Source organism: Motacilla alba, chromosome 2 (assembly GCF_015832195.1).
Source record: "Motacilla alba alba isolate MOTALB_02 chromosome 2, Motacilla_alba_V1.0_pri, whole genome shotgun sequence".
NCBI classification, from domain to species: Eukaryota; Metazoa; Chordata; class Aves; order Passeriformes; family Motacillidae; genus Motacilla; species Motacilla alba.
The window spans coordinates 138,801,598-138,826,761 of NC_052017.1; the positions used below are offsets into that span (position 1 = coordinate 138,801,598).

Consider the following 25,164-nt stretch of genomic DNA (forward strand, 5'->3'; position numbering starts at 1 on the left):
AGTATGCTCCCGGTTTAATTACTCCAGTGGAAGGATATTGACAGGATATTTACTGATTCTTGAACGCTGTTTCAGGAACAGGAAGAATCTGTTTGGGCTTCTCTGGATTTCATTTCTGTTTGAGAGTTTTGGTTTTCAGTGAGTCTCGTGCTTGTGCTTTACAGGGTGGTCCAGGTGTCAGAGGTGCCAAAGGTCATCGTGGTGATCCAGGTCCAAAGGTACTTTTTATAGCACTCTACATTTGACAGATGCATGGGTTTTTGGTTTATCTCTGCTGCATGGAAATCTTTAAATTAATTCCAGGTTGTTTCTGGCATTTTTGAGGAAAAAGCACAGTGAAATGTCACTGGCATTTACTGCGACTCTTTCCAAAACAATTACTTGTCCTATTTGTTCCTTGATAAAAGATATAAAATTCAGAATGCTGCTTTCACAGAATAAATCATCCTTTTTTTTTTAGTGTTTATAAAGAAACCAGACAGTTTTAAATTGAACCCTAACTGCTTAATCATGTTAACTCATATTTCAGATGTTTTTGACTCTATTGGTATTTAATTCTTCAAACAGAAGCTGCCTTTGTCCATATGATAAGAGTTTAACTTATGTCCTGTGCTACTTTAGGGACCAGATGGACCTCGAGGTGAAATTGGGGTTCCTGGACCACAGGGACCTCCCGGACCACAAGGACCCAGTGGACTTTCTATTCAAGGCCTTCCAGTGAGACCTAAAAAAATCAATAGGCATTTTTCTATGATCTTTTAAACAGCAAATAGCTTTTGGTGTTGTGATCAGAATCTGAATTTCAGTATTTGAGGTGAAATTACAGATGTGGGTCTGACCTCTAGTGAATGTGGGTTCTATGCCAGAATTTCTGGTTTTTTTTTATTTTGAACTGAATTTTTAGTCAGCTGAAAGTATTTGATTGCAGGTTGAAATGACCTGGGTATTAGCATCCAAACCTGGAGTCAAATGAAAATAAATTGCAGTGGGGGTTGTGACATGGCACTAGACCAGAATGTTAATATTTTCTCTTTTTCTGGCTGTACTGCTCATCACAGATCAGTTCTGACTTGAAAGGTGTACCCAAGCAAGAACACCATATTCCTTGCCAAAATTAGGCAATAATATTCATTACAGCATAAAATCTATCATCAGAGGAAATGATCAGGCCTGGATTTGCAAGGCTGTTGTGAAATAAGTCACAGAATTTCATCATAAATAAACATTGTTAGAATAATGAACCAGTAGCACTTATCTTGTTTCATACACCTCTCCAGTAGATGGGTGCAGACAAGCCTAGAAAAGTAGTAATACACATATTACTTTCTGCTAGGTTTTTTTCCTAATTTACTACATTAAAATAAAATTTCATCCTTTTCCAGCCTATATGATACTAATGAAAAATATAATGGTTTGCCAAAGCTGTATATTCTTGATTATGTTGTCATAGAAAATAATAAGAATGCTTTAATTATAAGAGCAGTTATTTCATAGAGAAATTGGTTTTTTATAACAGTTAACATTTATTTATTATTTAGAAAATTATGTTCTTCTCATGCATATGTACCATAGAAACATGCCTAGTTTCCACAGAAAACCCTTTTTTTTTCACCGTTATTGGAAATACTGCTAAGGCCTGAAGTGAAACCAATTCCTTTAAAGGGAAAAAGAAAATTGCTGCCTTTTTTTTGGTAACAAAATGGCTATAGTTTCATCAGGTTACTTATTAATCCTTTTAATCCATTACATATGAATCCTTTTAAAAGTAGTTTTATTTTTTATGTTTATAACTTCTACATTTGCATTTTTGCAAATAAGAGTCTGTATGTTTGCTTTCAGAAAGAAACATAGTTTTTCTTACTGGTTTCGTTTTTGTTTTTTTTTTTTTTTTTAAGACACTATTAAGGGAACAATTAAAAATAGAAAAGTAACCATATATTTGGTTTACTATGTGTGATTGTTTATTTGCAGGGGCCACCAGGTGAAAAGGGAGAGAAGGGAGATCTTGGTTTTCCGGGCCTGCAGGTATTCCCTGTTGTATACCCTGTCACTTACTAAGTTTGAATGTTGAATTGACATCATTGTGAGTTTAAAGCACATTTTACAAACTGCTGAGAAATGTATTGTTGGGGTGAATTTGAGTAGGGGTTTGGAAACAGGAGGAATCCAGGGTATGCTGGTGTGCAGCAGCTGATTCACTTGGGCCTGAAGAGCTGGTTACTTTCTTTTTTAATGCTGAAATTGTGTCTCTGTAGACTCAACACCTCTGCATTTTAATGATGCGTGTTTACCTATCTCTCATTTCACAGAAATACCTTCTTTACTGAATTCCTTCTAAGGTGCCACCCATTATTGAGCTTCCTAGTTCCATTTATCCAAAACACGTCATACAGTTTCACTCGAAATTTAGTTGGATTCTGTTAATTTGATCTCATAATTTTCTCTCCTTTTATAATGCTTAGGGCGTCCCAGGAGCATCAGGTTCACCAGGAAGAGATGGAGCTCAAGGTCAAAGGGTAAGCTAAAATGAGTATGTTTTACTTGTGTTTTGTTCCCATTCCCTAATGGAAATGTTTCCCAACATGGTTGATTTATTATAATTTATGCCACCTCAGTCCTTTCCGGAGATCATCTCTCTGTGCCAACAGGCACAGGAGGGTGGAGATCCTTCTGTCTGCTGAGGAGGGTTGAGCTGTGTAATGGGAACCCTGCACGATGCCTGTGCTTTGTGCATTTGGTAGAAATAGATGTCACTTGTGTTCAGCATTGCCAATTTATCTCTTGGCTTACATATTTAAACCTAAATGGTTGTCAAATGCTATATAATTAGTATGCAATACAAGGCAATGATCTAAATTTGCTTTCTAGTTAAGTAATGAAACAGAGACAATACAAGGAAATTTAACATTAAATATAGAATGATACCTGCAGAAACAATTGACATGAAGAAAAGGAGAAGAGTAATACCAAAATTTAGTCAACTTTATTCTGCTCCTGATGAAACAACTGCAGGTACTTACAGTCTGTCTAGGAGCCAGTAAAAAAAAAATCATTTTGATTTGTGCAGTTAAGCCTAAAAGTCCTCTTCTTTGTCTCCTTTGGGAGACTTCTGTTTCATTATTAGTCAGACTCTGGAAAGTTATTGTTAGCATAGTACTAGATTTCTGTCTACAGCAGAAGTTCATTGTGAAATATAACTTGTCAATTTCATTTAAGCAAGATTTACATATTCATGGGGGTTTTTTTTGAAATATTAATGTAACTTGAACTTCAGAGAAATCTGGGAATTCTTTGATTTTCTGACCTTGTTATTAAAAAAACCCAAACCCTGTAGCAAAGCATGTATTTGAACTCACTATTATGAATTGAAACATTGGCATATCTTTATGTCTAGAAGTAATTCCACTGAAGTTACTGTATAATTTGGGAAATAGAGAAATATTGGTTTTTTTTTCTCTAAAAATCAAGAAAAGAAAGGCATTTTATTAAGATAAAGATTTATGCAATATCATTGTCAGATGAATAATCTAATTGGAGGAATAGCCTTCTAATTTTCAATTAAATGATATTGAAATATGTAAGTAAATGCATTTTCCCCTACTTTATAATACTGTGATGTATTATGGTTCTGCATGGTTTTATGTCTTCTTTTTGACTGCATTGGAATATTTCCCTCTAAATTGCCCAACTTTCATGCCACCTGTTCATCTCCAGGTTAACAGAGACCTGGACCCTGATGAACATTTGGGTTTTTGGCATGTTCTGTCTGGTCTTGGTCCTGAACAAATTGAGATGGTGCTAAACATTGTCCAAGTGAGTGCTACGTGCCTCCTCCCCCTACACTGCTGATCGTGAGGGACGCCGAGGTGCCTGCAGTTCAAGGAGAAAAGAACTCTGTGCTTTGATGTTATTCTGTAGCTGACTTCATATTTAGCAGAGGATGCCCTCAGCCATGCCTTGATGCCAGCCAGCAGTTCAGAAGTGGTCTGGTTCTCCCACATGTGGGAGTTACCAGGTTCTTGCACAGATGGTATTCTAGAGAAAAGCTGAGGAGGACTAGTGCAGCAAAGGCTTTTGATACAGCCTGGAAAAGTCATATGGTGTTTATTCTGTAGAATACCCCACTGTTGTCTATAAAAAGGTAGGGCAATTACATAAATTGCCTGTTTTTTATAGATACAGTAATAATGCTTTGTTTGTGTGTTCTCTTTCTTCTCTGCTATTAATCATGGGAGCTGAATAAACAGCCCAGAGCTCATAAAATTAGTTCTGTTAGCCTGGTATTGTCTCTGTGCAACCCTTATGCAATGTTGTCCAGCTGTAATTATTTCTATGGCAACAAATAATTATGCTGTACTGATTTTATGGTGTTGTAACTCATTTGATTCCTGTGAAGTTATGACAACATGAAATTGCTTTTAATGGGCAAAGATCCAAACCAATTATTTCACCACAGTCTCTTTGAAGACCCAGCAGTTAAAAAAGAGATAATTCTGAAGGGCATAACTGCAGCAGCAAAGGGGAACTGGAAAATTCCTGAGAAGTACATTGCCTTTTTGTATAATGTTCCTTTTATTGAGTTTCCTCCTGTTAGCCAAGGTGCCAAACTGTTTTGCAAGTATTACACTACTAGAACTGAGATTTTTTGTGTTTTTCTTGGCTTAGTTATCTCTTCCTCTTTAGTATTTATTGATCTTTAAATATTTTAATTATAGTGGTAGTAGTGCTGTAGGGTACTTAGGCAGGTTGCTAAATCACACTGATTTTAATGGGTGGTAAGCATAGGGCTGATATTTATTGGGAGATCTCTGAGAACTTTGAACTGGGTATAATGTGATATTAGACTCATGAAGAGCTGAAATGGAGATTCTTTTTCCTTCAGTTCCTGATAATTGGAGTCACTTCACTTTTACAGTTTGTTTTCCCTTCTTTTTGTTTTGATTTCTAGTGTTCATACTTTCTGATTTTCTTTATGAAATCAGTTGGGGAGAGGGTTTGATTTTCCTTTCTTAATGTTGTAATTCAGCACCTAACCTGTAAAATTTCTTTTTTGTATTTCTGAACTTGGTTTTTAGTCCCTGACTCATTTGCTTTTTCTTGGGTTTTAGAAAGAAATAGAATATCTTCCCTGTCAGTTATGTGAATTCATAAAAAGGTCATTTCCATAATAACATACCCTCCCTATGAAGAAGAATGGGATGTAATAAAAATACTTTGGGAAGGTTGAATCAGAGTAAAAAAAAGTTTTTCTGGTAATAAAGCAAATATTCAGAATAGGCATGACAATATTTTGTACCTGTCTGCGAACCTGTTTAAATCTACATCTTAGACTCTGCATGAGGAACAGTCCCCTCCTCTTTCATCAGCTTGCAGAGTGTCAGGAAAAATTTTATAAATGTAAAACAACTTATTTTTATGTAGCTGTGGTTGCTTGGTGTCCTTTCTTGCTGCCCCATATTTGCAGCTAGCAGTATAGGGGAGTTTTAGTAAAGAGAACAGATCGTGTTTCTCCACCAACAAGCATTTCATGTTGAAAGACAGATCTTGACTTGGCAGTCATGTGTCCCAGGCTGCAGGGTTTTTTTTTAAAATGTTCTATATGAAAGTGTTTCAAGCCTGGCTCAGTAGCTTCAGTTCAGTTTTTGCTGGTATCTAGTCCTACTTGAAAAGTCACCTCTCCACAAGTTGCCTCAAACAAATTGCAGGCTACAGAAAGCTCAAGAGTTTATAATGAGGTCAGCAGCAGTACTGATTTCAGCACCCTTGAGATTTTACCAGTGATGCCATTTGTATTTTGGCAAATAAAATCCCTTCCAAAAATTGTGTCAGAGCTACACTCTTTCTCTAGAACTTTTTTTTCCATGGCATTAGCAAAATATGTCTTCATTTAAGTTCACTTTCCAAAGTGATATAAACCTTGATTCTAAGACCTACATCCGAGGTCACACATCAAAATCTGTCCTACCCTGCTCTTGGACGTGCAGTTCCATGGGAGAGATTCAGTGGCTTTGTGCAGAGTCATTTCTATCCTGGATGTGACAGAGCTGTGTAATTCCTCCAGTGTGCTATGTAATTCCTCCAGTCATCCCCCTTGGATCAGAGGTGGTTAGGCAAAGAGGAGAATTCAATAAATGGGAGATTAAATAGCATCTACAAGGCTTCAGTACTCAGAATACAACTTTGTGAATTCTCACTGTGTTCTATTTTCTTCTACATTACACACACCAAAAATTATGGGAGAAGGAGCCAGAAGAAATAAATTCCCACTCTTCCTGCCAGTTTCCTGGTACTTGCTAATCTCTGCTCTCAGCTCAAAAGTTCAGAATGAGTGTCAGATCCATTCTGGCTATCAGGTAGTCTGAGTAACATCATCTTCAAATGCTGCTGGCAGCACAAACAAATACCTGTAGTCTTTTACCAGCATGAGAGAATAGCTATTGCCATACTCTTTCTTGAACCAGGCTTCTATTTGATTTATTTGATTTATATATAGCAATTTTCACATCTAGCAAATTAAGTAGATGATCTTTTGTGGGCAATACAGACATAATGCCAAGAGAAATAAACCCTAGGAGAATAGACAGGAGGTGATTACTGAGCAGCCAGGAGTAAGAGCACTTCTCAGAAGAAAGAAACTGAAATATATTCCAAGAAAATATATTGCTGATTGTACTGTTAACTCTAGTCTTTGCCTGGGGTGGGAGAAGAGAAAGACATACAGTTTTCTTTTTCTTTAGAAGCTTCTGTGAATCTACACTAGATCCTAGAAGTCAGTGGAAAGCACAGTATTTCCCTCCTCCTAGTTAATTTAAACCTTTGAAAGGGTCAAATGAGTTTTCATCTTGCTTTGGAACTGAGCAAAAATAAATAGAGGTTTTACACCTTTGCTTTAAAAAGTGAAACATAAATATGAAGGTGTCAGCTTCATATGGCTACACTGTGGAATATGAAGGTATTTTCTTATCAAGTCTAAGGATACCTAGATAACATAATGTGAGTTGACTATGTGGCTTATTTTATCATCAAAACACCCGTCCACTAGAGATTTTTTAAAAAACTTTTCCAGGTGTATGGCAGATAATATTATTCCCCAGCCATTTTTTATGCCATATGATTGCAGATTTGAATAATAGTTTCCAAATTGTACAAAGCATAAAACTAGTAGTATATGTTATATTCATTACTAAAACCATGTCAGAAACAAAGATTTGGAAAAGAAATACAAACCAAAAAAGTTGTAAATTTTTCTTCTGAAGCTCCATGAGATACTGAGGTCTGGAAAGTTCTTTACTGTGTGTGTCACCATAAACATTTTTAAACATTTCAGCAATAAACCAAACACTTTCCAGCATAAACCACCTTTCAAACTGGTCTTGAGCCAGAGGTGAAACCTGTTCAGGTTGTGTAGTAATTAAAAAATTGTCTCATCACCAGGCTGGTCAGAAACCCAAGCTTTATAGCATGTCAATACAAAATGCACATATTGGTCAATTTGTATTAGCCAAATTATCTTATGTAAAGATACTTAAATACTTTATTAAGAGTGTATTTTCTTCTACATCTGGTCAATCTTTTTTTCTGTGATGTACTTGTTTTCCAGTTTCCAAGTTATCTTTAGTTTTTGGCTCTCGTTTCTGGAAGCTCTGAGGCACGTTCCTAATGGAAAGCACATGAGCATTCCCGCTGCTTCCCGAGGCAGGACCTCGGTGCTGGCTGGAGCACATGAGCAGCACTGCTGGGCAGAGAGATCCACTCTCTGTTGCCATCTTTCAGCACCTCATCAGTGGCACTGGGAATGCTTGCAACCAGTGAGAACAGATGTAGAAATGTGACCTTGTGGTAGAGAGGTTTGACAGCAAACCCTCTCATTTATTTCCCTGCAGAAGTGTTCTAAGTGAAATTCACTCAGAGGTGAAAATTGCCAGTATGAAGAGTTTGGTGGTTTTTCTTCAAAAAAATTGTGTGACTAGCTGGTTTGTTTTTTGGTTTTTTTTTTTTTTTTTAAATCTTGGTCACACTATAGATTCTTTTTGAGAAATAAACCCTCTCCAGGGCAGAGAAGGAAATTTTTTTGTAAGAGACCACTACCAACAGGTATTAATTTAGAACAAAAACAAACAACAGCAAAGCAAAACAAAACCAAAGAACAAAAGTAAAAAATTTCTTCTAGATTAAACGGAACAGATTCATGAAGGACATATAAAAAGCTGATGAAGTTGCATTTATTTACCTTTTCTAGGGCTTTCCTGGCAAGGATGGACCCACAGGCCCACAAGGACCTCCTGGCCCAATGGTGAGTACTGCCCATGGAATTTACTGCAAAAGTCAGCAGGATTTGGGGGGATTACAGGTCACACTGTTATCTATGCTACAGAGGATAGAGCAAGGCCAGGGGGAGTCAGAATTCTCATGATGCACAGAGTTGGCAGAGAGCTGCTTGTCCAGTATTATTTCTTTCCACTCCTACTTAGCTCAAGAAGAAAATGTCTCCCATGGGAAGGGGAGAGAGTTGTTCCGTCAATAGATTGATAGCTTGTTCTTTGTCAAGCAACTGCACTATAAAGAGGGAATTACTGCCTTTAATACTTGAAACAAGACTTGCTTTTTGTCAAAATTTTCAATTAGGACTGTTAGCTGAAGTGAACCACCAAGTTTTACTTGGTTTAGAGGATGGAGTTGAGCACAGGTGCTCCCATAGAGTAATCAAGGAAGACAGCAGAGGCTACATCCAGCCTCTAATGCAGGATACATGTTGCCTTCAGAATCAGTCTCAGCCTTCTAGGGCAGCTAGGCAAAGTTAATGCCTTCTTAATAGATTTAAAAGATTAGATGAAGCTGCTGGTTGTACTGAGTATTCTCCAAGCCATCTTGTTCATTTTTACAAAGAACATACTGAGTCATTCCTCCTGAACACAGGATCTAGTCCAGTGGTTCAGCAATTTCTGCCTGTTCCGGAAGGCAACCCAAGTTTTTTCTCAAGTGCTTTTCTCAGGGCTGTGCTTATGGTGCTCTTTTTCCTTCAAATTGTATTCCTTAGTTTTCTTTCTGGGAATCTCCTTCTTTGACTGACAGAACTGTCTGTGCACTTCTCATCAGGACTCAGGGATGTTGATTGCCATCACCACTATTTTCTTCTTTTCCTGCATAGGGCATACCTGGTGCTCCAGGTGTTCCAGGTGTTACTGGAAGTCAGGGACCACAAGGTGATGTTGGAGCTCCTGTAAGTAAAACTAACTAATATTTCACTGTCTGCTGTTGTGCATTGTTGGTTTCTGAGCCTGGTTCACTGTTTGACAGAACTCCTCAATATTTATTGCCTATGATCTGTTTGCAGTTAGTGGCTAAGTTAAACATCATATTGACCTTTCTTTGTTCATTCTTTGTAATTAAATATATTTGTTGATCTTACATACAGTGTTTGGAATATAGGGATTAGAGTCAAAACACAAGATTAAAACACAGAAGTTAAAAACACAACTATGTGAATTTGTAGTCTGTGTGTAACTACATTCTTCTTTTATTTCCCTTTGCCCTTCCAGCAACTCTCTGGAAATTCAAGCATTTGTTGACCTGAATATTTCCAAAATATTATTCTGATTTCCAAACTGTGAAAATAATATATGAATAAAACCTGGCTTTTGAGGCTCCTCTGTGTTTAAATCAAAACAAATGACTAATGACTAGGGCTTTTTATATAATTTATGTAATTTTTGGGAAATTATATCCTCAATATCTAAAATTACTATTAGAAACCTCCAATATTAAGTTTATCTCTCAGATGTTGTTTTTTTATAAATTATTTTAAAAAACCCAGAAAAAAAAGCATTTTGACTGGAAGAAAGGAATACAAATATGAAATCAATGTGTATTTTATGCAAAAGAGAGTATTTAAAGTGGACTTTTTTGTCTCTGTAAGAGTTCAGACAATATTATGTATTAATATTTTAACATTTGACTAGTTTAATTATAAAGCCTGCTCAGCTGTTTTCCATCTATTACAGTAAACATCCCATATAACTTTTAAAGACATCAGAATGGGACAGTGTGTATTTTTGACTATATTTGTAGAATAGAAATTTTTTTCCAAAATCCACTTCGGTTTGGAGATTTAGGCCAATGCAAGCATTTTCATTTGGTTAAGTGGAAATGAAATTAAACTGACTGATACTATATAAGCAAAGATAATAATCTAATGCCCAGTTCTGCATAGTTTCTAAGTGTAATCATGGAATCTACAAAGTAGATTTGATGAACTATGGAACTTTTACTATCAATATATAACACTTTGACTATGCAGTTCCTGTCCAAACACATGTTCCAGATACTGAACAAAATTTTCTAGAATGTAGATATTCCTGTGAGTCATGCAAGAGCTCTGCTGTTCATGGTTAGACTCTAGTAGAAAAAGAAACTAGTGCACTCTAGTGCAGAAAAAGAAACAGGTGGCTGAAAAATTACTGAGCTTTCTATTCCAAAACGTAGAGTTATGGAATGGAGTCCTTAGAAACAGTCTTTTAGTCTTTGTAGGAGTTTCCACTCTCCAAGGATAGAATAAACTGTGCTTAAGCATATATCTGTCAGCTGGTTACCTACACAGAAGCACAGAACAGTCTGAGTTGGAAGGGAACCACAAGGATCAAGTCCAGCTCTCGAGTGGATGGCCCATACAGGCATCAAACCCAAGGCCTTGGTGTTGTTAGCACCAGGCTCTGACCAACAGACCTTTCCTTGCTTCTGGAGGTCCTGAGAAAAGTGTAGCCTACCCCAAAAACTGACATTGGTGAAGTTGCAACTGCCCTAGACAACTTGTTTCAATCCATAATCCTCCTCACCATCATTACAGTATTACATCATCCTTAATATCAAATGGAATTTTCTGTGCAGTTTAATCCCATTGCTTGCTCTGTTCATGGTAGATGCAGATCTCAGTACAGCAAATTTCAGGGTGCTATTGTGCAAAAATGAGACCTGTTTCAGCCATGTGAAATGCATCATGTGTTGGCCTGACCTTGCTATCATTTTGAATAAGTGAATTCAGTGTGTGGCAAATGCTTGTGAAAGTCATTGTCCCCGTGTAATTGCCAAAAGTGAACATTCTGTTGAGTACTGAAATGATAGAAGTGTATTTGTCACTGTCACATAACCTCCTGAAAACTTGTTTATTGTTTATTTCTTCTCCCTTTACTATGACTCTGCAAGGCAGACAAAGTTCAGGTGTTAAAATTTTTGAACAGAACAAAATGAGAATTAACTTTGTATTAAATCTTTTCATAGGGTCCTCCTGGAGCTAAGGGGGAAAGGGGTGAAAGGGTAAGTCTATGTTCATGTTAGCTGTGGGTTTTTTTCCTGCCTGGCCTTCTGTCTCATAAAGAGCTTTTCCAAAAAAAATTATGTTTCTCTGTGTTTACAGGCAGAGTAGTTTTCTCTTTGCAATTAAGTAAACTTTCCTTCTTTTCCAGACATGGTCTTTTATATAGCTACATTAATGTTTGGAAGGTGGGAAGTATGTGGCAGTAAGCATGCCTCCAAATCCCTCATTAGGGTTATCTTCTCAGACCTCTGATTGCTGGCCAAAAAGAGAGATGAGAACCAGTGAAATCACAGAATTTCTTTGGCTTTCCTTTCTCATCTGTGAGGATATAATGTCTCAGCAATAATAAATATCCTTCTTTGCTCGAAGTGCTGTCAGCACAGAACACAGAACTGACTCAGGAAACTGTTTCATGACTCTGCTGCTGTTGTTATCCAGGGCGATCTCCAGTCCCAAGCAATGGTCCGGGCTGTTGCTCGTCAAGTGTGTGAGCAGCTCATCCAAGGCAAGTGCACGGATAGTCCATATGCTTCTCTCTGGAATGGATATTTTCCTGCCACAGCTACTTACAAATATGACACTTTGCAAAATATCCAAGGGGATCTGTTTGTTTTAGACTAGAGAGTTGAGATTTATGTTTCAACTAGATTTATGTTCAACCAGATTTATGTCCAACTAGAGCTGATTAGCATCAGCCTTCTGAAAAAAAAAGCTGGAATTGTCTCCAAGCTATTACAGTATACAGAAGCTTCTGCTGCACCAATTTTAAATTTTTATAGACATAAAATACAAAAGCCCCCCAAATCCTTACCAAAGTAAGAAAATAAAATCCTGCACAATAGTTCTTCCGTTTTCTGTGCACTCCCTAACCTACTATTTCTCCCCCAACCAGTGCACGACTTCGTAATACCAAAGCATGACAGACCACAGCCTTGAGAACCTGCCAGTACTCTGCTAAAAACTTTGCTGAACCAGATTTTCCACTGCTACTTGAAAATAATGACTTTTTTTTTCCTGACAGGTCATATGGCAAGATATAACTCGATTCTGAACCAGATTCCAAGCCAGTCTGTCTCAACACGAACCATCGCGGGACCTCCTGGTGAGCCAGGTCGGCCAGGGGCTCCAGGGCCACAGGGTGAGCAAGGATCACCAGGCATGCAAGGGTTTCCAGGAAGCCCTGGTCAACCAGGAAGACCAGGAGAAAGAGGTAGGCTTCATACTTCACAAATACAAAAGTATACCTCCTTTTCCTGTTACATTCTAATAGCTTTTGTCTCCTGTCTAAATGTGAAAGCAACATTTTCTCACTAATTAACTGGTGAGGTTAACACAGACCATAATGAAGGCTCTGGAGACTGTCATGAAAGTCATGCAGGCTGTGCCAAGTGTGTTTTGGCAAGATCAGACAGAGGTTAAATGTTTAAACTGCTGAAGATTGGTGGAATCTAACTGTGCACATCCCATCATATCATGTCTCTTCTTAGTAAGACTCCAAAGCGAGCAGAATCCCTAAATGTATAAGCAAAAGAGCAATTGAAGAAAGTCAGATGCAAAACTGACGTGTATGTTGGGGAAATGCTGAGCTTTTCTGATAACTTGAAATGTGTCAGTCTAGGAATTTCTGAGTCATGACCACCTGAAAGGAGCAAGATTGATAAAAAGAGAGAAAAATTCCAGTGTGAGAGATTGAGAGAATCAAAAAGAGGAAATGGCGAGGTCAGAGGGAAGTAATAACACTTAGCATTTACAAGAATTCTCTTCTGTATTCTCATATGAAGGCTAGATCTGATTCTCCTTTCCTCCATGAGCATTGTCTAATAACAGGACAAGCTCCATGTTTGATTTACTCTCTTTCTGTGCAGCCCTGGCTATCTTTTGTGTCCCAGAGTAGCACTAACCTCAGGATATAATACTGAGTAGAGCTATAATTGTGAAAGTGCTTTGAAGAACAGCACATGAGGAGGTGACCAAAAACCCAAGAGACAAATGTGATGTTCAGAAGCAGTGAATTGGTGTTGCTGTTACAAAATCTGCTAAATGGCATTTTAAAAATTAATTGTGTGAAGACTGTTCAGGAACTTTATAGTTCCAGTTCACAGTAGCCATTATGATCATAATTTTAACATTGTTTTTAATAGAAAGTCTTTGAGTGAACCTGTGGGTCTTGCCCTCAAGACTGTAAATTCCATTACCATTTTGGTAAAAGAGGCAAGGTTTCAGGTACTGACCCTTCAGTCCTGCTTTTGCCTGCTTCAGCTGAGCAAAACCAGGCACTGTCCAGAAAGGAGGAGGAATGAGGGAGTGTGAGACAAGTAGAAAAGAAGATTGGAAGAGACAGGAATTGAGGAACTGACTTTAAAAAGGGTGATCTGGAGACACTGAATGCTGATTTTAGGATATTTGATTCCACACTAGTATATTGTAAATGTTTCCCTTCTTTTTGGGAAGAGGTGTTTCAAGCTAGGACTTCGAAAAAGGGACAACCAAAACACCAGGCTACAAAAAAAGGAATGTGTCCAACATGTTCTGTACTTTCCATGGTATTTGCTGTGCTGATGTCCAGACACACATTGTGGGATCACAGAATGATGAGATACAGTCATTTAAATGAAACACGATGTGGGCTGGCCCATTGCAGACAATATTAATGTCTGGGAAGCAACATTGGCAGCAGAGTACAGAAAGGGTAAAAAGACATTAAAAAGAATATTGCCCCTTCCCTCTCTATTACCCTCTCCTCTCTAAATGGATAACTGATGCTAGAAGGGATAAATTTTGCCCAGTAGTGCTTGTGGGGAGTTTTATACTTGGTAGAGAGAAAACTCTAATCAAACATCCTTCAGAACTGCAGTCAGATTTTCAAAAAATGTGATACCAAGTGTTGGGAGTGTTGTACAATATTTTCAGCTTAAAATGAGATTGTTTCAAGTATCAAGAATCCATGTGTAAACTTTAGGACTAAATAATCGGCTGGTTTATTTGGAGTTAAAATGGATTTTAGGACATTTGTATAACTGGAGCCTTGAACAAAATCTAGAAGAAAGAGGAAGGAGCTCCTTTAGAAACTAGGCAAAAATAATAATATAGAATAATTTATTGCTCCTTGAGGATTTAATTTCTTCAGAAACAACTGAACTTTCAGACTGATTGGTGTTTGATGCACTAGGACTTTACTGAGCAGGAAGATACCTTTTGCTACAGACTCTTGGGAGTCTGAATTTCTAAGGAATTGCTTTAAGCTAACCCCAAAATGCAAAAATGAAAATTAAAAATTATTTCACCGGCTTCATGCTTGTGGAGAATGATTGGAAGTTTTTCATGGATTCCCAATTCTCACTTGATTCCTAATGACATATACACGGAAGCAACAGACTAAAGGTGCTCAGCTTCGGGATGGAAGGAAGGGCTTTTAAGTTTCCAGTGACTACAGAGAGGAGGGTAAATGGAGTCAGACTCCATCTCTTGCTATGTTCTGAAACATTGCTTGCATTTGAATTGTTCAGCAAACCCAATGTATCATCCTGTCCTGAAGATCTCCAGCCAGCCACCTGGAAGTCTTTATGTAAAATCTGTTTCTTTTCCCTAATGTCATCAGCATTTTGGTTGTATATGAAGCCAATTTAATGTTCAAGCCCAGTGCCAGATTAGCAAGTCTGAAAGTCAGATTCCACATTTAAGTTCAGAAAATGCCCTGCAGCTGAGTGTGCTAAGAAGTAATAGTCATTAGAAAGAAAAAAACACCTATTTGCTTATCTAGTAGTGTTGCTTTTTCCTCCTCCAACTGTTGGAATTGCTGCAGGAGCCTGTTACTGGCTCTGAGCTGAGTGACAAGATTCTGGTAGAGTGGGAAAATAAAAAGGTGGGGGGAGGCCAGATGTTTCTTTCTTCTCACTTCTCTTGCCTACCACCGCTTCAATCCCAGCCTGTAAGAAGGGGGCACTTCTGAAAGCAGGTGTGGAACTGGTTAGAAATGATGCACCAAAGAGAGCTGTACTGGAAATACCAGCAGTGAGAGACATCGGTGAACTTGCCTGCTAACTTGCCTGGCCAACAGCTCCTTTTCCCCTGTTTACGTTGTCACTCAGCCAAGCATTAATCAGAGGCTTTGGAAAGAGACATGGATTGAGTGTATGGAGTTCTGTTAGAAACCTCCACTTGAACTTCCATGATGTCCCATTCCTGGATGGGATTCCTCTCACTAGTTACACACTGAGCTGGTCCTTCCAAGAAAGACCACCTCAGTGAGAAAGGACGAGTCATTCTCTTGACAGATTCAGTTCTCAGTGTCTGTTGCCAGCTGAGAGGCCACGTTGCATTTCCAGGCCCCTACAGTACACAATCCCAGATAAATTACTAGAATTTTGCTCTTTGCTTATTTGCATAAGTATAGGAGTTTGGAAAAAAACCAAACACTGATTATTCACAGCCCCCATCTCTATTTTAATTTTAACTAGCTCACAGCATTGGTTTCTATTTTCCTTTCAGCTAGTTTGAACATATTTTGTTTTGGTTTTGTTTATGATCTGGGACTTAAAAAACTAGTGTCTGGCTTCTGAGTACCCAGGAAATAGTTGCACCTCTGCAAAATGGTATAGAAATCAAAAGAATCAACACATTCTTTTATTCTTTTTGGTTTCCAGTTATTTTTATAATACATGGGTTGTTTTCTCAACTTTGTGGAAAAGCCATGGTAAAAATTATTCTGAGGCACTGCTAACTTTCAGATGCTGTGAAAGTGCAGTTCTACTACTGAATGGACTTCAGCTCTTATGTGGTCTGAAGTGCTGAACAAAACTTACAGCTACTCAGGCTATCCCACTATGATTCAAGTACAATAAATACCTAATCTGTCACTGGGAAAGTTACTGTTCTCAAGCACAGCTTCATCCTTATTTGCTTCCTGGCTTCATATGAAAGAGCCAGTTAAACATGTGTTATCAAAAGACACATTTACAGCTGTGATGGCAAAATTTCAGTGGAATTAAATGGAACTTTTGCCAGTTTTGTCAATTAAATATTTTTATTTCCAGTTTTAGCTTCATCTGGATTAAAAAAGAAAAAAATCACAACCATGTGTTATTTCACACTATGCTCGCAGCTGAACATCTTGACAAGAGGACATTTTTGGTAGCAGTTTAATTTTTCTTAAGTGCAATACATAGTTCTCCTCACAGAACAGTATTCTCTTAAAGACAAAATTACATAAGGAACACCTGAGATTTACATTTATGCAGGTACCATGGAAAGTTATTTTTCTTTGCTAGAGAATGTGTTCATGAGCTTGGTGTTGTTTTCAATAACTGGTGCTATCAGAGTTATCTTTAGTGAAGGGTTGGAATTGATGTCAGTTGCTTGTGTTCTCCATGGGGCTGAAATGAAAACATTGCTTATTGTGGCTGAGGACAAGACATAAACCCATGGTTAGCATGGAGGGGAGAGACAGTTTGATGGTATTGCTGAAGCATGTCCGGAGCACAAACATGAAAGCAGTTCCTGGGACCTGAAGGCATTCTTAACTCAAATGGCAGCTTTTGATACACGCTTTCATTCTGAGGGCAAGTAACCATTGCAGTAACCCACAAGAGTGATGGCTTGTCTGGTTGGCTTTCTGTAAGCCATGCTCTGCTGGCACCAAAGATGACTTGGGTGAATTTTGAATATTCTGTCATTTATTAGGAGTGAGCTGAGAGGTCTGTGAGTCTCTTAAGTCCCTTAGGGAAGCCCATGGCTTTAACTCATGAGCATTTTGCCTTAGGGGTAGGGTATTTTTGCATCAGTGTTTATGTTCTCTTTAACTTGGATAAACTTTACTGGAAATCAGACTAAAAGAAACCTGATACAGGCTTTTATCTTGGCCTTCAGTGTTTGCTTTCAAAGAAGGTTTGCCCTGCACAAGAAATTCATCATTTATTCTAGAATGAATGTTTTGTTAGCCTGAGTAGATTTGTTCCATGTTTAGCATTTCTTACTGACATTTTATCCTGTGAACATCACATATGTTTGGTAGTTTGGTGTGTGTTAATAATTATAATTGAGTGCATGGCAGGCTGTGATTTCAAAACATCATGGCTGCTGCCTTTGAAGTCACCAAGTAATGTTACCATGCAGTAGGATAAGCAGTGGTCCTTGTACTAAACAGCTGTGTAGATTGCAGATGGTTGTAATGGGTCAATCTTCTCAGGAAAAAAGAAATTCACACAAAAAGACTTTGCCTTTTGCAAAGGTAAAACCTTTTCCTGCAGGTCCTGTGTGGTAAGAGATAATTTGGACACACTTACCTTGTTACAAGGTAGAGAATTGCAATAGTTGAGTTTCTGCATGTGTTTGAAGCAAGCCAGGGCTAAGCAAATTTCAGGCATGTAGAAGAAAACCACCACCACCACCACCCTTCCCTCAAAATTATGCAACTGAAGGAAATAAAAGGCAAAAAAGGGAAGCAGGTAATGCCTTAACTATATCAGGACAGTGGCAAAGAACGTTGTAGAGGTAAAGAGGTCATCCATGCTTTGGTTAAAAATTATGTGCTGACTGTGGATTTACTGGTTACAGAGGTGTGGCCTTTGTTTTCCATGGGGTTGGGTCAGACAATATGTTGCCCTGGAAGCCTTTTGTTCCTGCAGAAGACCCAGAACTCCTCCACAGATACTGAATCCACTTCAGTTCAGTGGACTCATATTTGATAAACCTAATGTGAGCAATTCCTTGCCACTGATGGGTTTTAATTACATTTTTTTCCACACTTAGACTCTTTATTTACTTATTTGCTTCCATTACAAATTAACTTAAGAAGGTAAAAAAGATCTCTGACTCCCTGAGGGGAAACCTGATGAGGAGAGGCTGAGGCCACTTGGTTTGTTCAGCCAGGAGACTGAGGAGAGACCTCACTGCAGTTACAACTTCCTCGTGAGGAGGAGGCGCAGGCACTGATCTCTTCTCTGTGGTGACAGTGACAGAACCCAAGGGAATGGCCTGAAACTGTGTCAGGAGAGGTTTAAGTTGGATATCAGGAAAAGGTTCTCTACCCAGAGGATGTTTGGGCACTGGAATTCCTCCCCAGGGGAGTGGTCACAGCACCAAGCCTGACAGAGCTCAAGAAGAGTTTGGACAATGCTCTCAGGCACATGGTGTGGCTCTTGGGGATGGTCCTGTACAGGGCTGGGAGCCTGCCTTGATGATCTTTGTGGCGTCTTCCAACTCAGCATATTCTGTGATTCTATGATTCCTTGCAAAAATGAGGTGTTCTCCAGCTGTTTTGCCCTAGGAGGCAGCAGTTACCTGAAGGAAGGAGCCCAGTGGCTGGAACTGTAGTTATTGCCCCATCCAGGGCAGCAGCTGTTTTCTTTCTGCTCTGTGTTGATGAAGGTGCTGTGTATAGACTTTGATTCAGAAAGCAGGGAAACTGTGAAGCCGGGAGAGCAATTACCAGTGCTGGGAGGGAGGTCTGGAAAATGGGGGGAAAGTCCCACAAACCAGCCAGGATTTGGTGTCTTTCAACCATCCAAATCAAACAGACTTTACGAGAATTTCCAAGTCACCAGTGGAAACTCAGGGTCTGGAATTTATAGTTTTGACACCTACTATAGTTCAACACTGCTTATTGTGATGGCTGCATATAGAAAGTGTTTTTATAGGATGCCATAGTGCTAGTGCAGAAGGAGATGGAAAGCTGGAAGTAAGCAGTGCTTTCCCTGAATTACTGGATTTGTGATCTCCACAGATCAGACACAAAGAGGGAAATTCAGTGCCACGAGTGAGTGCAGGAGCACAACTCACTGGGTCTGCCTGTTGGAATATCAGAGTTTCAATACTGGGAAACACTTGGATTGGGCTTTACTTGGGGGTCAGATTTTGACTGTGATGAAACTCCTTTCTCATGTTTTAGCAAGAATCTGCCATAGCTGGTTACAACTCTCTCCATGAACAATCTTGTGCTGTACCACTCTTTGGTGAGTGAATGTTTGAAGGAAAATTTACTGTAGCACTGAAATTTGACTTTTTTGGGCCACACAGTAACTTATAGCTATGAGGCTTGGAAGACTCTTCTGAATTACAATAGTTGCACATTGGTGTAGTCCAGAGGCAGCTTTCCACAGGAAGTGCAGCTTGGAAACTGGCTGATGCCTCTGCATACCATCCTGATGAAACCACCATGGCAGCAGGAATGTTTAAGACCCCAAGAATGACATTTCCCTTCAGAGGCTGTCAGAGGAGGAATGGAAAAAGAACCAAATAATTTTTAATTTTACCTTCCTTCTCTGCCATCTGTGTTTAGATAAAAAATAGCATATGGAACTATAGTCCTGGCTAAATAATAAACACTTCTCACACTTTTGATCAAAATGTGACTGAATACTATTTCCTTAGGTCTACCAGGTGAGAAAGGAGAGAAAGGCAATCCAGGTGTTGGAACACAAGGACCCCGAGGCCCACCAGGATCCACAGGTAAACTTACATTTGAGGCACCTGGATTAGACCATTCTGACCCACATGTGAAGAAGCTTACAGCAGCTCTGTCTTTCTCCTTAAGGACAGTAGCAGAGGAGTAGCAGTTCAGGCACCTTAGCTGTCATAATGTTCTTACTATGTAATATCATGTTGGGATGTGCCACATGATGGTGTCACCCATCACACAAGTATTTTCATTTTCCCTATGATAAACTGCTTCCCCAAGCCCATCTTTTTAAAATGTTTTATGTATTTTTTCCAGACATGGGTTCTAGAAGGGGAAAAAATTAATCTCGACTAGTTACATTTGTTTTCTTGTTGACCTAATGTCATACCTAAATGTGAGTTGATAGAGAAATGTATAGTAATTAAGCACATTGTATCACATGGATTTATATTTAGTTCCTGAAAAAGCAGAGAGAGTGATAACCAGGTCCTGTTGAAACAGGAGTAAAATTGCACTGACCTCAGGAGGATATCCTGGCTGTTAGGCACTGGTGTCAAGTCACAGCATTACCCAGAAACTGTATTGAAAGGGAGTGGGAGGAATCAAGAGCTGTGCAGGGATCCAGGGCTGTCCTTTCCCCATGAAAATCCCTTTCCAGAAGTCTGATGTTTGGTGAAATGTTTGCTCCAGTTCTGCCTTGAAGCTGTCTCTGGCAAGGAAAATGAAGCAGCAGCCAGAGAGGAAGCTCATTGGAAGTGGGTCTCCTCTCAGGCTGCTGCTCTGTCTTCCTTGCCAGAGGCTAAAGTCTTTCCCTCAGCTTACCCAGGGGAGTCAGAGCCAGGATGCCTTGCTCCTCCTCTCAAGCTGTCTCCTGGAAGTGTTTGTAACACACTCAGTGCCATGTTTTCCATGCCTCATATCCCTGCTTTCATGAAAGACACTATGCAGATGTTTCATCTCCGTGTTCTATGCAGGACCTCCAGGAGAAAGTCGAACTGGCAGCCCGGGACCACCAGGATCTCCAGGCCCACGAGGTCCTGCTGGTCACACGGGATCCCCGGGCTCACCGGGTCCTGCTGGGCCTCCAGGGTACTGTGACCCATCCTCCTGCGCTGGGTACGGCATGGGAGGTGAGTAGCGAGGAGTCGGGACAGCGGCCGTTTGCAGAGGTGTGGGTGGCATTTTCTAACAGCCCAAGTGAGATGGAGGCTACCCATGAAACTTGCACTAAAATCTGGTGGCTCCCTAAAAACCTGCGTGTCCAGTGTGCCTCTACTCTGTGGGACTGCAGCATGAAGAGAAGGTGACCCAGCATAGTGACCAAAGGAAAGTGACCACCGCCTGATCCCAGCCTGTAAAACTGATCCTGCCTAGTGGGTTTTGTCCTGTATGTGTTTGTGTAGCTGTATGAACCTGCTCCATCTCAATATTCTGTGTTGAAGCCCAACCAACTCATGTTTGTGACAGCAGAGTTTTTACACTTGTAGTTTTTCAAACGTGTTGCTCAACCTCCCCTTCCATGTGCCTCTGAGTGGCATGAGAGCATGACCCTTACTAAACCTGTAGTAGTGTAACCTGGCACAGGAATGCACGTGTCCATCATTAACCAGTGAAGCCATCTGGAGAAAATGATTCCTTCTATATCTTCTCTGTATCCTACTTTCCCATCTTGTTATAGCACGGAGAGGCCATGGGAAGAAGTTAACACAATTACCAAAAATTAAATCACCCAACCTAAAATCAAAATTAAAGTGCTAAACTATAAACGTTATGCATAAGGCATATTTGTTTGATGTTGACAGTTTAATCTGCCCCTGAGCTGATTTGTATGTTTTACTTACCTGAATGTTTTTGTTGTCGTCTCTTCCTATCCTTTTCTCCTCACTTCCCCTCCCTGTTGTTCATTTCCTGTTTTAAGGCCCAATCCCTTACAATGGCTACCAATCCAGAAGGTGAAAGGCTCATTCTGGTTCAGGTCTCATTGGGCTGAAGGTCAGAGATGGATGCTGAACTGCTCTGTGCTTTCCAGCAACGATAATGACTACCACTAATGAACTTACAGCTGCTGTACATGCACTTGGCTTCCTGGCACTGCTAAAAATTATTGCCTCACCCATTTTTGCCTGCTACTCATGTATTCTAGCTCATAATTGGAGTAAGCTATAGCAGGCAGAGTGTGTAGTGTATAATGAGCACAGTATTATAACCAGACATTTGACAAATTGTGGTGGTGGTTTCCAACTAACTTGGCTGTCTGTTGGTGGGTTTCCAATTGCTCCAGCTTATTAATTTTGTTAAATGTTTTCATTGTTCCTTTTTGTGAATAAAAGATGTGTATTTAAAGATTATATATATATATACTCACACACATGATACAGAAATATATCTATATATAAAATGTCAATTTCCTAATGAATGCTTTAATTTTCTACTCTCCTTCTCCTGTGTTAACCGTATGAATACTCTTGGTGGTGGTGGGTTAAGGTGGATACGGTGAGCCAACTGATCAAGACATCCCAGTAGTGCAGTTGCCACATAACTCCTACCAAATCTATGACCCTGAGGACCTTTATGATGGTGAGCAACAGCCGTACGTAGTTCACGGGTCCTACCCCTTACCATCCCCATACTCCCAGTCCTATCCATCACTTCATCTTGCTCAACCAGAGTTTACTCCTGTCCAAGAAGAGATGGAAGCCGTTGAGCTGAGATCCCCGGGAATCAGTCGCTTCGCAAGGAGGATAGCCAAAAGGAGTGCCAAGACCCCAGTACGCACAAAGGCGAACGGAAAAAGCCCCTCTCGATGAACTGTTTTAAAAAGGGAAACATTTTATGCACACCTGTGTTTGGCCTTTTACCCCGGTGCCTCACCTGCCACTGAAGATGTTTACAGGCTCTTACGTTAAAAGAGAAAAAAGTGTACGTGGCCAGTTGACACAACAAATAATGGTAATTATCTTGCATGCCAGGAGTTTAGTATGTTAGTGGGCTGGTGCTAGCTGATGATGAGAGGTCACTTGTAGATCTTTCTCTGGAGCACTGTTCCATTCATTCTTCAAACTGTGTCTGAAAAATGCATCTGGCTAGGTGGTATACATAGAACTATTCACAAAAGTTAATGTTCTGTTATCCATTTCTTACCAGTTGATTACTTTCTCTTTGTTTTGGATTAATTGCTTTACTTGCAGAGTAACCTGACTAAATCCACTGGAGAACAATGCATCAGGTGCCCTTGCACTCCAGTTACTATCCTTTTGTAAAGATTTCTTACATTACAGACCACTGTTTTCTTAACTCACCTAACATAAATACATAAGAATGTTCCGTGGGAGCACACTGATAATTTATTGTGAACCTCTTTAATTTCTGTTTTGTACGCAAATAAAAAAAGTGGCAAGCTTTTGTATGGTAATTCTGTATTCATTTGATTTTTAACTCAAAACAGTTGCATTAGATCTTCAGGGGAAAGAATGTAATGAGAAGGAAATACACTTCCTGTTTTCAACACTTTGGGGCAACAGTTTTATTTTAAAGGATGTAGCATAAACATTATTTAGGCTTATTTTTAAAATTGTATATGGACAAATGTAGAGAGTTGTTGCCACATTTCTCCTCATGGAGAAAAGCAGGGCACAGTTTTTCCCAAGAATATTTCTGGGATTCACATTCTCTGAACATCAGAGAAAGAAAACACAATTCTTATCACTTGCTGTGCCTGTGTTGTGCCAAAGTAGAATGGAATGTGGAGATTGTTTGCCCAAAGTGAGGATGTTTTGTTCCCTTGGCCAATCAGGGCCAAGAGTGTGTCTGTGTTCAGGACTGTCTGCTGACAGTCTCGAGGCAGTCACGGAAGAGTCAGAGATGAGTGCAGTTTTGTGCAGGTGTGAGCAAGAGTGAGTGCACGGCAGATTCAGTTTTAGATGTATAGAATAATATAGTGTAATAAAGTATTTCATTAGCCTTCTGATAACGGAGTCAGATGCGTCATTTTCTCTCCCCTCATTGGGGTTGCCCTTGATTTACAATAGAGAGTAACTGAGCTGAGGTAGTTGTACCAACTGCAGATGTGAGATTCCTCACGTCAGCATGCCCAAGTCAAAACACTGGGAGGTGTAGCTGGGATGGCAACTTGGATCAGCTAATGAGGAGAGGAAGGCAAAACACCAACCCAACTTGAGCACAGAGCAATTCATCATCTACAAACAAGGTAAGTTAAAAACAGACTCAATAAACAGCTTTGAACAGCACCGGAGACTGAGCAAGATTTAGCTCAAGAATTAAGCCATTAAGTTGAAAGCATAGGTTTGGAAGACTTTTTCTTCAGCCCTATACAGACATGGAGAGGCTGTCCTGCACATCTCAGGACCATCCTCCTGTTCATCCCTGACTGGGAGCGGGTCTAGTCATTTTCTACAGTAAAGAAAAGCCTGACAGGTTTGGCCTCTGACCACTGCCAGCAGCTCCCTTAGCTCATCAGGAAGAAAATGAGTGGGTACCTTTACTGTGGAATCTCCAATTATCTCACCTAGAATTCAGCCTCATTACTAGCACACATGATTTGCACATGTGACTAGCAGGCTCTGGCTAGGGGCTGGATACCCCCCTAGGTGCTTTCTCTTTTCCCATTACTTCTTTCACCTCTGATTCCCCCCATTTTCTTGGGGAAAGGCGATAAAAGTTGACAGAATGTGAGCTGAATGTCATTTCGTTACCTGCACTTGCATTTAAAATAGAAGGCAGAAAAGTATAATTTAGTTTATGGACTTTATTTTTTAGCAGCTTTACCCCGCTTGACAGAACGTTGAGGCTCCACGTGAGCATGGCTCTCTCGGCCACAAGCAGGTACCACAACCTGGCACATGGAACTGATACTCACAGGTATTATTAAAACTAAATACAATAATACCTGGGGTCACAGGGTTAATTTCCCTGCTGGCACTGGCTGTCAACACCCATGTTAATTTACCCCAACTGCAAACTCCCTCTGCCCCTCCCTGGTTAGCCCACTCTCATCCATGTTCTACTGACACAGCCCAGAGTCCTGCTTGAGATATGCTGACCTGCAGGTCCTGTGAAGTGACTGAGAAGGTTACTGATGGAAAAAAATCAGCTTTCAAGACATTCTGCCTGCTTGGTCTTTGGAAGACTTTTGAGTCTCCTGCTAACAGTGCACAATATATTAGTCAGGACTGGCTGGCCTGCAACACTATATCCAAATCTCAGGCTCTTTTGGGACCCCAGAGAGTGACAGGGCAACACCAGGGATGTTGGGACACAGCATAATCAAACTGATCAAAATAAGGCAATTGGTATTATCTGCTCCATGGAACAGCCTGACCAAATCCCTGAGGGTGCTTGTGGTGTGCAGTTGATGTCACTTGTGCTATGCCAGTCCAACAGCTCCCACACCAGTCTCCTGGTCTGGGGGAGCAGCTGGAAGCAGCACAGCTACCCCCTG

General features: G+C 39.9%; 1 protein-coding gene across 5 annotated transcripts in view; it reads left to right on the forward strand.

Annotated features, from left to right (window-relative positions):
* COL14A1 (collagen type XIV alpha 1 chain) overlaps positions 1 to 23,108 on the forward strand; it is a 114,611-nt gene extending 91,503 nt beyond the window's left edge. For 2 of the 5 annotated variants that reach the window (XM_038129163.1, XM_038129159.1), the window contains 12 exons: positions 165 to 218; positions 622 to 717; positions 1,972 to 2,025; positions 2,463 to 2,516; positions 8,240 to 8,293; positions 9,149 to 9,220; positions 11,275 to 11,310; positions 11,750 to 11,816; positions 12,333 to 12,521; positions 19,679 to 19,756; positions 20,681 to 20,836; positions 22,191 to 23,108. In XM_038129163.1, coding sequence (XP_037985091.1) covers positions 165 to 218; positions 622 to 717; positions 1,972 to 2,025; positions 2,463 to 2,516; positions 8,240 to 8,293; positions 9,149 to 9,220; positions 11,275 to 11,310; positions 11,750 to 11,816; positions 12,333 to 12,521; positions 19,679 to 19,756; positions 20,681 to 20,836; positions 22,191 to 22,513 — 1,233 coding nt within the window. In that variant the 3' untranslated portion in view covers positions 22,514 to 23,108. Of the gene's footprint in view, positions 1 to 164; positions 219 to 621; positions 718 to 1,971; positions 2,026 to 2,462; positions 2,517 to 8,239; positions 8,294 to 9,148; positions 9,221 to 11,274; positions 11,311 to 11,749; positions 11,817 to 12,332; positions 12,522 to 19,678; positions 19,757 to 20,680; positions 20,837 to 21,624; positions 22,067 to 22,190 lie in introns of those variants that run through there. The other 3 variants (XM_038129160.1, XM_038129162.1, XM_038129161.1) reach the window with 3 other exon arrangements.
* Positions 23,109 to 25,164: the final 2,056 nt, after the last annotated feature.